Source organism: Hypomesus transpacificus, chromosome 1 (genome assembly GCF_021917145.1).
Source record: "Hypomesus transpacificus isolate Combined female chromosome 1, fHypTra1, whole genome shotgun sequence".
Taxonomy (NCBI): domain Eukaryota; kingdom Metazoa; phylum Chordata; class Actinopteri; order Osmeriformes; family Osmeridae; genus Hypomesus; species Hypomesus transpacificus.
In genome coordinates, this window is record NC_061060.1 from 8,355,334 (window position 1) to 8,369,460 (window position 14,127).

At 41.6% G+C, this 14,127-nt stretch overlaps 2 protein-coding genes across 3 annotated transcripts; both read left to right on the top strand.

The window, feature by feature from the left end:
• Positions 1-6,301, top strand: sfxn5b (sideroflexin 5b). Of its 2 annotated transcripts, none has more exons than XM_047019196.1 (14): positions 1-436; positions 2,671-2,739; positions 2,871-2,948; positions 3,038-3,064; positions 3,177-3,231; positions 3,336-3,361; positions 3,571-3,624; positions 3,760-3,816; positions 4,066-4,131; positions 4,247-4,337; positions 4,434-4,549; positions 4,766-4,851; positions 5,045-5,162; positions 5,482-6,301. In XM_047019196.1, exons 1-14 carry the CDS (start codon positions 380-382, stop codon positions 5,557-5,559), a joined length of 978 nt encoding a protein of 325 aa, XP_046875152.1. In that variant the 5' UTR covers positions 1-379; the 3' UTR covers positions 5,560-6,301. The 2 variants fall into 2 exon arrangements, with proteins under 2 accessions (XP_046875152.1, XP_046875161.1); XM_047019205.1 differs by having other exon boundaries at positions 2-436; positions 3,199-3,231; positions 5,482-6,300.
• A 287-nt stretch (positions 6,302-6,588) lies between these two features.
• On the top strand, positions 6,589-13,457 carry smyd5 (SMYD family member 5). Its single transcript, XM_047018857.1, has 13 exons — positions 6,589-6,694; positions 7,190-7,298; positions 7,446-7,585; positions 7,740-7,861; positions 7,959-8,028; positions 8,345-8,449; positions 8,629-8,691; positions 8,817-8,887; positions 9,055-9,161; positions 9,396-9,452; positions 9,588-9,682; positions 10,143-10,213; positions 11,195-13,457. The coding sequence occupies exons 1-13, from the start codon at positions 6,602-6,604 to the stop codon at positions 11,325-11,327; spliced, it is 1,236 nt and encodes a 411-aa protein (XP_046874813.1). The 5' UTR covers positions 6,589-6,601; the 3' UTR covers positions 11,328-13,457.
• The last annotated feature ends 670 nt before the right edge of the window (positions 13,458-14,127 follow it).

Below are 14,127 nucleotides of genomic sequence, written 5' to 3' on the forward strand. Positions count from 1 at the left end.
TCAGGGGCCACAGCTGGTGGCCATAGTATTTCATGAACAACCTCTTTAAATGTTAGTCATTTACTGAGTGATCTACATTTAACCAACACTGCACAAAATGGGTCAGCGAAGTCTTGGGAGAATATTGGATTGACATCTGCAGTTTATCAGATCGTAGCCTCATACGGAATCTGAATGCAATTCCTTTTCGCATGTTATTGATTTGGGATGTGTAGTCATCTGGTTCAACTTTGGCTATTTAAGTCTTCGAAACAAAAACTACACATCCCGTCGGACGTCGCGACTCATTGCTTCGCGACCACTTTCACACTGGAGTTCTTTCTAATCAAAAACCCGTCTCATGATTTAGTTCATTAATAAATAATACTTGTTCGCTGTCATGGCGGAATCCGCAACCTGTCCTGCTTTCCAGCTGGGTAGACCTCGGTATGATCAGGTAAAGCATTTATGTGGACTTTTTTCAGAATGTTTTTATTTGTCTTTTTTCGGGTGCAAAAAACCCCAACCATATCTTCAGTGATACGCCCCATCCCAGTGAGTGCAAAGGATGGCTGCTGATACTTTTGCAGCGAAAGTTATGATTCTCGATTGGCTTGCAGGCTATGGTGTTTTCTTTGTCTTGTCAAAATCTTTACTAGTGTCTCAAAAAACAAGTAGTCTATTGGGTACCGAATATCAAGTGATGGAGATCAGATCATAAGTTTAGACGTGTCTCTTAGCGGGTCCTGCATGATGTTCATACCTCAGCAACTATCCGACAACACAGTTGAATTAATTGTTGTAACATTTTGCACACATTTACATAACCAACATGTATTATGCCCTATCAAATATACAATGCCTGCACTCAATGCAAATGTGAGAGTTTGATTTTTCTATGTGACTTTTGCATGACAAAAAAACTAAATCGACGACGGCATTACTTGCTCGTTTATTATGACATGCAGATACCCAACATATTGATAAGATAATTGGTCAAAGAATCTTTGTGGAATCTGCTATTACTATGCATATAAAGTTAGTTACAGTGCAGCTTGTCAAAATCTGGGTCATCACCACAGAATGTGTTCAGGAGGAATAAGTATGTAGGAATAATATATTATAGCTGTCTATCCTTATCTCATTTATCAGGTTTGCATCCAGAGTTGTACATTTGCCATGGTCATCTTAGAGAGATCTTGTGACCTTCATATTGGCTCACAATGCTACGGTCTGTTTGCAGGGAAACGCTCATGACAGCTCTTAACTAATTAAATTAAAATGTCTAAAGTCCCTTCCAACACTATTGGAAGTCCGAAGATTTGCAATATAGTTTTGGATGTGTCCTTCCTGCATCACATTAATTATAACAAGGCATAAAAGGATGACACTTCTGAGGTCTTCTTTCAGGAACAGTTTCTTCTTTACTGACAAATTATGAGAGCAGTTCACACAGGATATTGCACATTTCCCAGATGCCTAAATCCGTCTGTGTAAACCTTAATACTGAAAGTGATGCTGTGACCAACTTAATTTGCATTGAATAACTAAAACACCTTTCAATTACTGCTCTTAAATGTTAGTGCACTACATCAGGAGCTATATGTAATATGATTGTGTCATATTTTAGAAATGTTTGTGTTAAATATTCCAAAAAACTCACCTTCTCTTCCACGGTGCTGAATTTGATACTTATTCAGTGTCATTTTTCAATGCGTTGTTTCAAGGCAGTTAAAATTAGGCCAGCACTTGAATCAGCATAAATCTCTGCTATCTGTGTGTGTGTGTGTGAGAGAGAGAGATAATGTGTGTATGTGCATTTGTGTATTCTCTTGAGAGCTGAAACACATGCATAATTAAAACATCTTCTCATATGGAGTCTGCCTCTATCCCAGCCCTGCAATAGCAACACAGACACACACACACACACGCACGCACGCACGCACGCACGCACACACACAGGACCTTAGGTAATGGTATACAAAATGCAACAGAAAAGACTAAAGGCTTCAGATGTAAAGTGTACAGTATGTCTTCACATTTCCATGCATACAGTAGGGTTGAGAGACAGAGTTTCATTGTTTCACTGATTAAAACATGGTTCTTGAATCTTGCTCTCCTTTGTCCTCTCTGTCACCGCCTGCCCCTCATGAGTGATAAATGGCTCAGAGGCATCTGATTGAAGCTGGCATGTTTCAGTCCATCTGGTTTGCCAGATACTCTTGGCATGCACCACCATCAGGGCTTTTAAAACTGTTGGCTCTCAGTGTTCAGCTGGCATCCCCATCTCAATTGTGAAGGGGTAGAAAAACAGAATGCTTGACCAACATTTCCATTCTGGAGCCAAACTCACAGAGCACAAACCCACTCTCTGTGAGGTGTACCTGGGATTTCTCTCAGAAGTCAGTTCACACACTGGAAGTCTTACTTTGCCTTTACCAAATATTGAATGAAATATTTGACTTTAAAACAATACGATTGAGTACAGTGTTGCAGAAACACTTGTGCCACATCAAGTCATATGAACTGAGGCGTTAATAAATCAATTGAATATGGAATGAACCAAATATGTTTTGTTTCCCTCTGCTTTCTACTGTCCCTGAGATCTTCCCTCAGTGTGTAATTGTTGTTCATTGACTGAAGAAAAAGAGATGTTTAACCATTCCTGACCAGTTCCTCTCTATTCCCCAGAGTTCGTTCTTTGGTCGTCTGAGACACGTGGTGGACATCATTGACCCCAGAACTCTCTTTGTGTCTGAGGTACAATATAATAGGCTTAAACATTGACAAAATTCCACATTCATTGTTTCAGTTTCAGGACAGATGTTGTCTGGTACAAGCTTACCTTTTGTATCTCAGGCATTTTTTTCAATCCACTGTTGTCCCTGTAGAGACAACTGGGAGAGTGTGTGAAACTGCTCGATGATTTCAAACATGGGACTGTTCCGCCAGGAGTGTCAGATGTACAGGTGAAATCTCTTATGATATCAGGAAGAACATTTTACACATACCGTATGAGTTTAACACACTGATATTTTGGACTGTTTTGAATTCACAGCTATGGGAAGCACAAAAAATTAAGCAGGTAAGTTGTTGCTGGTCTGCAACAGAATGTCCAGTGTTGTCTAACTGTGCTCAGTTCCATACACACTCCTCTTTGCTGCATCACGATGATGTCACGATCTATCTAAATGCAGGCTATCATTCATCCTGACACAGGAGAGAAGATCTTCATGCCATTCAGAATGTCAGGTATGACTTCAGATGAAGATCTTCGGCAGAATTACGCTTCTTCAGTTTTGCGTATTACTTTTATTTTTGTGCTGATTGTATTTTTTTGTTGTTGCATTACACAGGATATGTCCCATTTGGAACACCAATTGTAAGTCCCAAAGTAAATCATATTATAGGTTCATGTGTATCTGCATACAATATTCAACCTTTTCCCTGAAGGTGGCTACTGTATGTCCTGTAACTCTCCATCTGGTGTTATCATTGCCAAGAACACACTGTCATAAATGACTGGCGTATGGAACCAGTGATGTTGGATATAGCTTATCCAATAATCTCTGACTTCCTGGTTTCACCCAGGTCATCGGCCTTCTTCTCCCAAATCAGACTGTGGTGTCCACCATTATCTGGCAGGTAAAGCCATGAGTGGGAGCATTTCAACCATTTGTGTCCCATGTTTTCAATACGCAGACTATTGGCCATATTCTCAATGCCCATTTAGCCGGATTGATGGTTGACTGAAGAACAGAGTGTTTTATCTCTTTTCAGTGGCTGAACCAGAGTCACAATGCCTGTGTCAACTACGCAAATCGCAATGCTACCAAGGTACAGTACAGTGAGCCTATAGAGAGGTTGTGGATACTCGTGTTCTATTAAACATAATTACATCTCAGTCCACTGATCACACACCGTTTTCATGGTAACAGGCGTCTGCATGTTCCGAAGTAAATGCTATTGAGCGTGAGATATGTAATGTGTTTGAATGGATGCACAGTCAGGCTGGCAAAGATCAGGTTGACCAACCCTGGATGCTTCTTTTGTAATTCAATTTCATTTAATATCATATCCACACAGCCGACGCCAACGTCCAAGTTCATGCAAGGATACACTGGAGCCGTTACTAGTGCCGTCTCTATTGCTGTGAGTCTTTGATAAACATAACTATCAAGAAAAGCCTTGTCATGTTTACATGAAACAGTTTTTACATGCTAATAACACATGCCTTTGTCACTGATAATGTGGTATGTATTTTCAGGTAGGATTGAATGTACTCATTCAGAAAGCCAACAAATTGAGCCCTGCAACACGAATGATCATTCAAAGACTTGTTCCCTTTCCAGCTGTGGGTATGTACTGTATTCAGGAACCTGTAGCGAGGTACTGCATGAGTTGCTACGTTCTTCATAGACGAGTACTGTCACTTGTCTTCCCTCTGTCCTCAGCCAGTGCCAACATATGCAACGTGGGTCTCATGAGACACAATGAGCTGTCGGAGGGCATTGATGTGCTGGACTGCAATGGAAATGTGGTGGGCTCCTCCAAGATCGCCGCCAAGCATGTAAGTGACAAGCTCTGAGACCTCTGATCAGAAAACAAAAAACAAAACATATTTGAGCAGTTTTCTGATTTGATTTGTACTCATCTCACATTTGTCTGAATCTACCACTTTCCTCATAAGCCTTATCCATGGAATCTTCTGGGAAGGGAAATTGAATCCAACATATTGCAAAATGGGAACTGAAGCGTGTGCACAATATTCCTCTTTTTCCTCCAGGCAATCATGGAGACAGCCTTTACACGAGTGGTGCTTCCTATGCCAATCTTTGTCCTCCCCCCAATCATTATGTCCTACCTAGAAAGGTATGTATTGCATAACAGGGTCACAAATATAATGAATTGTAACATACTGTTCTATATTACACAGTTCTCCTTTTCAAAGATTCAAAATGCTGTGTACAGTACAGCACGTCTGGGAGGCGTGGAACCGCCTTGTTAACCTTGTAACCTATCTTGTGTGCCTGCTAACATTCGTTTTTCTCTGCGTTTCCTTTAGACTCCCATTCCTGCAGAGCAATCGGAGGTTGTTGTTGCCCATCCATAGCCTGGTGTGCTTGGCTACCTTCAGCCTCTCCCTGCCCCTGGCCATCAGCCTCTTCCCCCAGATGTCCCAGGTATGACGTTGCTCGCGTCAGCAGGGTTTCCACTTGGCGTAACACGTAGCTTGACATCTCATCCCGTCATGTTCCAGTCTACTGAGATGGTTAAGAACTACCCAGGAACTAGCGGAGGGAGTATTGCTAGTGCTGTGTGTAATCTAACATCCCTCGCTCTCTCCCTTCCCCTCTCTCTCTCTCCCTTCCCTCTCTCTCTCTCTCTCTCTCTCTCTCTCTCTCTCTCTCTCTCTCTCTCTCTCTCTCTCTCTCTCTCTCTCTCTCGCTCTCTCGCTCTCTCTCTCTCTCTCTCTCTCTCTCTCTCTCTTTGGCTCCACAGATTGAGGTGTCTCACCTTGAGCCGGAGATTGCCATGGCAACGGAAAGCAAGGTGGTGACCTACAACAAGGGCTTGTGATGGATGATCCCTTGGGGCGGGGTGGGAGACGTCGAGGGAGACACAGCAGAACTGGGATGCAGATGAGACCACTCTGTGTACAGTTGTCACGGTCTCTGTGTGGGTCTCCTCCCCCCAGGAAAACTGCCCACGGCACCAAGCACCTTCTGCTGCATTAATATAGCATGGACTAGATTATTAAGCATTAAGCAATGGTTTTAATCAAATATATTACCTACAGTTTAATGTAAAAAAAGGGAGAAGGAGAAAAACATAGTATGTCTATTGAAGTAATATAATATATGACTAGGGAACATCATGTGAAGCTGCTTTATGTACTGTACCACTAGGGGTTTGAATAAGTGGTGCAATTAAATCAATTCAAGAGACATTTAGGTAGTCGATAGTCATGGGTATACAGAAGTATAAGATAGTAAGGTTTACTGTGAAATAACTTCTACTAATTAATGGTGATAGCAAAATGGTAACAGGGTCTCATCTTAATAGTCTGATTTTTAAAGGACCAATTTGCGCAATAAATGTTTTTACACATTCCGTTTTAATACATTCCTTCAGGATAATTGCAATAACAGTACCGGCCGACTGTTGAACTTTTGAATTACTGACTTTTGTACAGTGAAATGCTTTGCTACAGTAATATTGCTTGAACATATTGTACTAACATTATATTATATCATAATAAAAACTGTTGTGATTCATTGAACATTGTGAATGGAATTTCTGCCACTCAAAATGTATTGCTGAAATGTTTGTAATACCATAAATAAATTTTTTATTAATATGATACAAACGGTAATACAAATAATTGGTTTATCATATTTTACAGCAAGATGTAATGCTTCAAATGAAATAAAAACTATATTATGTGAAATTCCAAAGAATTAAAATTACAAATACAACTAACGCTAAAAGATGAACTCTCCAAGCACACCCACAGCTTTACTGTATGTGGTAAGTGTTACTTTCACCGCTAGAGGTCGATATAGTTCTTGTTTTTACATCAACGACAGTGAGAGTTCAAAGGGGAAAGGTTATTTTGAAGATGGCTGCTCCCCAGGATGACATGTTTTCCCTGTGCGTGGACCCCGTCAAAGTTAGCAATTGTGTGGAAGTCAGAATCATCGACAAGATCAAGGTAATAATTACAAAGGGGCTAGTTTGAGTTGCCCGTCAATAAATAATTTGTGCTCACGTTGTGTTTTAGTGCCAAGCACACCACACGAGCTGTCAGACTGACAGCATTGATAGCAGTTCACAGACTGAGCACTGACTTCACTGTGCTAGCTACAGCTACTTAGACTGCCACGCTGCTTGTATTGACAATAAAGTGATACCCAAATATTACTGTTACTCTGCATTACAAATGCTGTTGCAAAATATTGCAGCAATGCAATCCAAGTCTCTAAGTAGCTACTGTTGCACATACAGCTAACTAGAAACAGAAGTTCCCAGACATTGCAACTAGTAATGGTGACACTGCAGCTACAGAGTTGGTTAAATGCACCCTGGTGAATTGATGATGGTTGGGATGTGCACGAATAATACGAATCCTTTAAGAAAGCTCTTTAGCACCTTGTGACACAGCAAAAAAAACTGTGAAATAGCAACATGTTTATTTTTTAAAATTTAGGGCAAAGGCTTATTTGCAAAGAAAAACATCAAAAAGGGAGATACCATCTTCATTGAGAGGCCTCTGGTTTGCTCCCAGTTCCTGTGGAATACTTTGTACAAATACAAAGGTTAGAATCTCTCGCTTTTTTTTAAACATAGCAGGTTATGTCTCGTAATCTAAAATAAAAGACGACAATTTCACGCTGTCATACAATTGAATTGTCTAAAGTTTTTGTCACCTGTCTCTTTCTATGTCTTTGTTGCTGGGTCTCCAGCGTGTGAGTACTGCTTGCGGTCCCTGGAGACAGCTGAGGAGAATGCACGCAGACTCACTGGTATTCCTGGGCTCAACCTGCCCCACCCTGAGCTGTGCCAAGTACGGCCGGAGGCCCACCAAGCCTGCACTCAATGCCAGGTTAGAGTCCCTGAAAAGGACTGCGCATTTATCTAATCCAATCCCCCCCATATTACATTGTAGTTTGGTTTTAATAGGCTGCATGACCTGAACCCCTAGCTGAACCACCTGAATTTCTTTAAAGGCGTTAATGGGGTTTTGGCTTCCCCTGCAGGTGATATACTGTAGTGCAGAGTGCCGTCAGACTGCAGCAGATCAGTACCACCAGGCTTTGTGTCTGGGCCCCTCTCACGAGGCCCCCGACCACCCCATCAACAAACTACAGGACGCATGGAGGTGAGAGTGTACAGTGTGTCTATACCAATCTCTTTACACTGCATGGTGATGTATGTGCTTTGTCATTGTGGTGATGTCACTCCCTATGTTTCTTAAGGAGTATGCACTACCCTCCAGAGACCTCCAGCATTATGCTCATGGCCAAGATGGTCGCCACCGTCAAGCAGGTGAGAGTCCTTCAACTGTACCTGTTTATGAGCATACTTTTTCTTCTTTTGTTTGGGTTGATATATACAACGTTAATGAGATACTAATGACCTGAATTGAGATGCATTCAATTAAAATGGTATTCATTTAGCAGATGCAAAGGAATTTTACTTTAAAATATAAAATTGCAAAGATATAATGTAATAGTCCAGAGAGATGCAAATTAGTGGAATTATTTGGCAGTGAAAAGATTGATGGAGTTCCTTATTTAATTTTATATTTAGCAGTCTAGTGAGCAAAGTTTTGAATGCTAACGTGTGTGCGTGTGTTAAACAGGCCCAAGACAAAGGGCGCTGGCAACAGCTGTTCTCTCAATTCTGCAGCCGTGCAGCCAACGAAGAAGAAGAGATTGCCCACAAGCTGCTGGGAGATAAATTCAAAGTAAGCATAGCTCAGATCATATGAATGTGTTAATGCATATTTTGTATCATACTAGTAAAAAGGCAATGGAGACCATAGTTTCCTCCACATTGATTCTTGTGCATGACACAGTTGACCCAGTTCAGTTAGATGGAATGGCGTCTGTTCTACCTTCCTGACACTGTTTGTTGTCTCTGTAGGGACAGTTGGCCTTGTTACAAAAACTGTTTACAGCAGCTCTTTATGACGCTCATCTCAATCGGGTAAGTGTGTGACGCATTGAACCTCTTCCTCAAGAGAATGTGCTTGGAACTTGTATACTGATGAAGCCTGGTGAGGTTCCGCCCAGGGAGGCCTGTCAAAATGAATGAGTCTGTTTGGGTTTCAGTGGTTCACCCCTGAGGGCTTCCTGTCTCTCTTCTCTCTGGTGGGGACCAACGGACAGGGCATAGGCACCAGGTACACTCCTCCATGACACCTGATTTATTAAACATGATTAAATAAACCACAAATGATGATTGAATAATATTACATTTCTTTCTCAGAGCTGTTTCTTAGACACAAATTTGAAGTCATATTTGCTAAGGTAGTGGATATTGATGAATGGTTCTTGGCCTTTCTCTCAGCTCCTTGAGTCGATGGGTTCATGCATGTGATGCATTGGAGCTGCCTGGCCAGCAGAGGGAGCAATTGGATGCCTTCATTGACCAACTGTACAAGGACATAGAGAAAGGTCACAATTATCTCCCATCTCTCAGAGACTGTCCTGCAGAGATATTAGTACTGTGGAACTGATAATGGTATAATACGATTTGTGGGTTAAATCCATGTTTCCAAACTACTGATGGAGATCGTGTTTTCGTGATTAAATGTGAATTACCATGGGTAGTTCTTGTATTCAGGAAGAGTCCAAGGAAATATATTAAATGTTAATGCTAATCTGGTGTCTCTTTCTTTGTCCTTGTAGAGACTGGGGACTTTCTGAACTGTGAGGGCTCTGGACTCTTCCTACTTCAAAGCTCCTGTGAGTTCTGCTTTCTGATTTTTCTGATTCATAATTATCACAGTCCACTTAACATCCAAGATATTATAGTCCTCAAAAGCCATACCTATAAAATGACCATTAATTAAAAAGAATATCATAAATCTGCTGCCACAGGTAACCATAGCTGCATACCCAACACAGAGGCATCATTTCCAGACAACAACTTCCTGCTTCATCTCAGTGCCCTCAGTGACATCAGCCCTGGAGAGGTGAGTGGAGGATGCTGGGTAGTGGACGATTCATTATGGTTGTGGCTGGATTGGAGAGAACATCCTGCCTGACCCTTTGTGCTCTGTTGTCAGACACCATTAGGAGGGTGAGGCTGTGTGGACCGGAATGGTTTTGTCAGCCTGTCAGAGAGATTGAGAAGGCCTTCATCTTCCTGTTACAGTAACATAAATGACACGGCAGATATCTTGATCAGACGCCTTTGGGTTTTGGCTGAAACTGCAGGGCTTTACAGTGGTTTACTACAGAGCCAAAAGAGACACAGTGTAGAATGAAAACCACCAGCAAACCAATAGCATTTGAGCTATGTCGGAAGTTGTTTTAAAGATTGTTGGAGGAGATTAGACATCTAACTCGAGGAACAAGATAATGGAGTTTCTTTTTAGAAGTAAATGTGGTCCTCCACAAACAATATGTTTCCTGTTCTTTTTGCTTTTCCAGGAGATCTGTATCAGTTACCTAGACTGCTGTCAGCGAGACCGGAGCCGGCATAGCCGCCACAAAATTCTGAGGTAAACATTTGTAATCCCCAGTGTCTTTATGCCTTCGACAGAATCAAACTGCCCTCAATTCAGTGTAGATCGATGGACAGCATCCCAGACCATAATAGGCAATCCTCGACCAGTGTTACCAGTGGTTAGGTCCGAGCCTTCGCTTACCATTGATCAGGAAGCTGTCAATCCTCTATGGATTTACACCTTTACACTGCAGGCTAGTTTGTTTTGCTACCTAGTTAGGATTCATATGTGTTGTGTCCTATCGAAGAAGGAAAGGAATGAAAAAAAAGAAATACGCTTCACCTTGAAACGCTGCAAGTGCAACCTCGGTACTGTAGAGGGAATAAAGAGAGCGCTCTCACTGTACGTGTTACTGACTACTCACACCCACAGTAGACCTATGATGGTCACAATGTGGAATTGATAGGTTGTCAAGAAGCAGAAGGAACATGTACATCTGGATGTAAACAGATTACAGATTTGTGACATGTTTATTTATTTCACTATTTTCTCCTCTTTCTCTCTCTCTCTCTCTGTCGCTCTCTCTCTCTCTCTGTGTGTCTCTCTCTCTCTCTCTGTCTCTCTGTCTCTCTCTCTCTGTGTCTGTCTCTCTGTCTCTCTCTCTCTCTGTGTCTGTCTCTCTGTCTCTCTCTCTCTCTCTCTCTCTGTGTCTGTCTCTCTGTCTCTGTCTCTCTGTCTCTCTGTCTCTCTGTCTCTCTGTCTCTCTGTCTCTCTCTCTCTCTCTCTCTCTCTCTCTCTCTCTCTCTCTCTCTCTCTCTCTCTCTCTCTGTGTCTGTCTCTCTGTCTCTCTCTCTCTGTGTCTGTGTCTCTCTGTCTGTCTCTCTGTCTCTCTCTGTCTCTCTGTGTCTGTCTCTCTGTGTCTGTCTCTCTGTGTCTGTCTCTCTCTGTCTCTCTGTCTCTCTCTCTCTGACAATCTTGGTTTGAAACAAGACGCGAAGCCATATGAGTGATGTAACGCCATTATTCTTTTTCCAGGGAGAACTACCTGTTTGTCTGCTCATGTCCAAAGTGTGTCTCCCAGATGGATGAGCTGGATGTGACATCGGATGAGGAGGATGAGGGGGAGGGGGAGGGAGATGAGATGGAGGACGAGATGACGGACGTCTGATAAAAAAAATCTGGCTTTGTGGATTCATGTTCCCTCCATCTCAACTGTTACCACCACGCTGTACACCTGTAAGACACAGAGACATCCGTCATCAAAGAATAACTTTCATATATGACACCAAACGTGGACATTATATAGTATCATGACATTTTTCCTCAAGAACGTTTCAGTCAGTTCTTGCACAAAGGATTTACCTCTAAAAGCTGTTGTGATTATGCCTGCCCCACCTCTTAATTCACACGGAGGAGATATTGCTCACTTATGCTTCTCGTTCATCGGTTTAATACCTCTTAGACTGTTAAATAAGTGAGCATACAAGCAATGAGTCCCCCTGAGAAATGTACATGTTCTAAGAGTAGCTAATCGTACAAGGAATTAGTCAAATCTGCAGGATGTTGGTCAATGATGAGTGTTTACACATGTAAACAGAACTAAGTAGCCAAAATCCAATATGGTTCCTTTATTTTCATATGATAATGGACTTTATGTGCTAAGCTGAAGCCTTGGCATCGCCCACAGTGGGAGAGATTTTATCTGTGGTGTTTGCCCTTTATTGAGGATAACTTTGTCACTGTTCCACATGAGTGAAATGGTGAACTCAGCCAGTACAAATCAATACAATAGCGTTGTCTGTAATTTCCAAGCCAGTGTTTTGTTAGTACACAAACATGGCAGACCTCAATTATCTCAGTTGGTAGTCGGGGCACTGGTGCATGAGAATGTTGCCTTTGAAGTCACACAAAGACAATCAGCAGTGTTAAAGCAACAGTTAATACGAGGATCCTAGTAATTGTCATTTTTGCTTCTCTGGAATAAACCATTCAAATGTACAGTCCGTGTTAGCTCGATTTAGTTTCTGGATTAGACTATTTATTTTACTGTGTAAGCTTTCTCTGCTGGCAGTTTTCGTCCTAATCTACCTTGAAACTTGTTTTCCTGCAAGTCTAATTATCTTTGGTGCTTCGTTGCTCGGACCTGATTAAAATTCCTAGGATTATTTTTGTATTCTTATTATTTTGCCTGTTGGAGGCTAACAGCGCTGCCATAATGGGTTCTGGAGATGCCAAACAAGGTGGCCAGGTGTATGCAGACCAGCGTTACATACTCACAGGATAAGGCACTAATTAGCCCCTATGTGGCACTATAATAAGCAACAAACTGAAAGGGTTTTTTCCCTACTGACCTGCTTACCTGGAAGTTCTGAATATGCTACAATGTTCTTTGCATTACAAGGAACAAATATGCCAAAAATGGTTCTCTGCAAATTAACCAAGCGTTCTCATGTACTGCTTACAATAAGGTAATATTGGCATAGCATATCCAGATATGTGAGGCTCAATAGCCTCCAAATTGCACACCATGTAAACACAAGACTGTCTGGGGATCACTTACTGTACATACAGTAACTTGTTAGAGGTGCTATAGCACACTTAGATCTGTGGATATTTGTGTCATGAAAGATGCAAGGAACTGTGCGCACAGTTTGTTTAATGAGCATGCAACTGAGCATTCATGTGGACTAAATGAAAAATCTTCAATTCTTTCAGGCTGCCCTTAGTATTATGTTCTTAGCCTGGAGTTAAGGTTAAAGTTGCCTGGTGTTGTGCACTTTCTGTGCTTCACATAACTCTTGAGTCTCTCATTTCTTATTAAGAATTGCACTTTCAGCCAACAGTGCAACTCATACATTTGACGAAAAGGACTAGAAAACCTAAAGTGTATTTCATTTTCATCTTGTTGATGTTCACCCCTAATTAAAATGAAATGCCCACATTAAATTCAAACAAAACGCTATATGAATGTAACTCCTATTTTTAAGTAATTAATGTAATCCATTTTATTTGACCTAAGGCTTTTTATGTAGCCTTAATGGGTGTGATTATTTGCACTGATATTTTGACCTGAAACCACCAACATTGCTAGATTGCAACATTGGTAGAGCTTTTTATATTAATGTTTAATTTATTTGACAGCTCACTCTTTGCATGACCTTGATTTTGATGTAGGCTATTTATACAAAGTGTGTGGCTAAGAACAGCTAACATCTTCAAACATCTGTAGCCTAAATCTTGTATGTTGTGTGGACTGACCACTGCCCTAAGAAATAAATGACATATGTGTATGTACATTTATAACTTTATAAAAACAAACAATATCCTTTCTAATTCTGCTCGTCACTCCAAAAATATCATCACCATCATACAAACATACATTTTCCTGTATCGGTTTATTTCCCCATTGGAATTAGTTGAGTTTAGATGAAAGGGAGCACATTATTTCAATGAGTGAACTCAAGCCCACACTTGGGACCCTTGACAGCGCGAACCTCTGGACCTCAGGACACATTCTCCAGTCAAGTTTGTCCCCTGTTGGCCCTCATCCTCTGTGCTCAAGCCAGCATCGCTGCTGGACCTCTGAAGCTCTGGAATTTAGGCTTTTGTGGAACAGTCCACTTTTGGTCCATTGTAGGGGTCGAGTGCAGTCTCTCACTCTCGCATACACACACACACATATGCCACACAATACAGCACTGTCCCTTCATGTAGAGAAAGTGTGGAGGTCAAAGAACCCGCCCCATGAGGAGGGGGCCAGATTGAGTGACTCAATTGAAGATGGAAGGGGCAGGATGTGGGTTGAAGTGGGGGATGGAGGGAAGAGGGGGGTGGGTGTCTAAATGAAGAGAACTTATAACTCAGAGGGTCCTTTATTCTGTGTAAGCAAAGCCAGAATGCTCACAATTTGCTTTTAAAAGTGAGATAGGGAAGAGATCAAAGTGGCCACATAGTCATATTTGACAAGC

Bases quoted from the DNA above. Each gene is read 5' to 3' on its own strand.
- sfxn5b (XM_047019196.1), top strand. From the start codon at position 380: ATGGCGGAATCCGCAACCTGTCCTGCTTTCCAGCTGGGTAGACCTCGG. The intron at 3,817-4,065 runs GTACAGTACAGT...ATATCCACACAG, and splicing joins CAAATCGCAATGCTACCAAG to CCGACGCCAACGTCCAAGTT. The intron at 4,132-4,246 runs GTGAGTCTTTGA...ATGTATTTTCAG, and splicing joins CTAGTGCCGTCTCTATTGCT to GTAGGATTGAATGTACTCAT.
- smyd5 (XM_047018857.1), top strand. From the start codon at position 6,602: ATGGCTGCTCCCCAGGATGACATGTTTTCCCTGTGCGTGGACCCCGTC. The intron at 8,029-8,344 runs GTGAGAGTCCTT...TGTGTTAAACAG, and splicing joins TGGTCGCCACCGTCAAGCAG to GCCCAAGACAAAGGGCGCTG. The intron at 8,450-8,628 runs GTAAGCATAGCT...TTGTCTCTGTAG, and splicing joins TGCTGGGAGATAAATTCAAA to GGACAGTTGGCCTTGTTACA.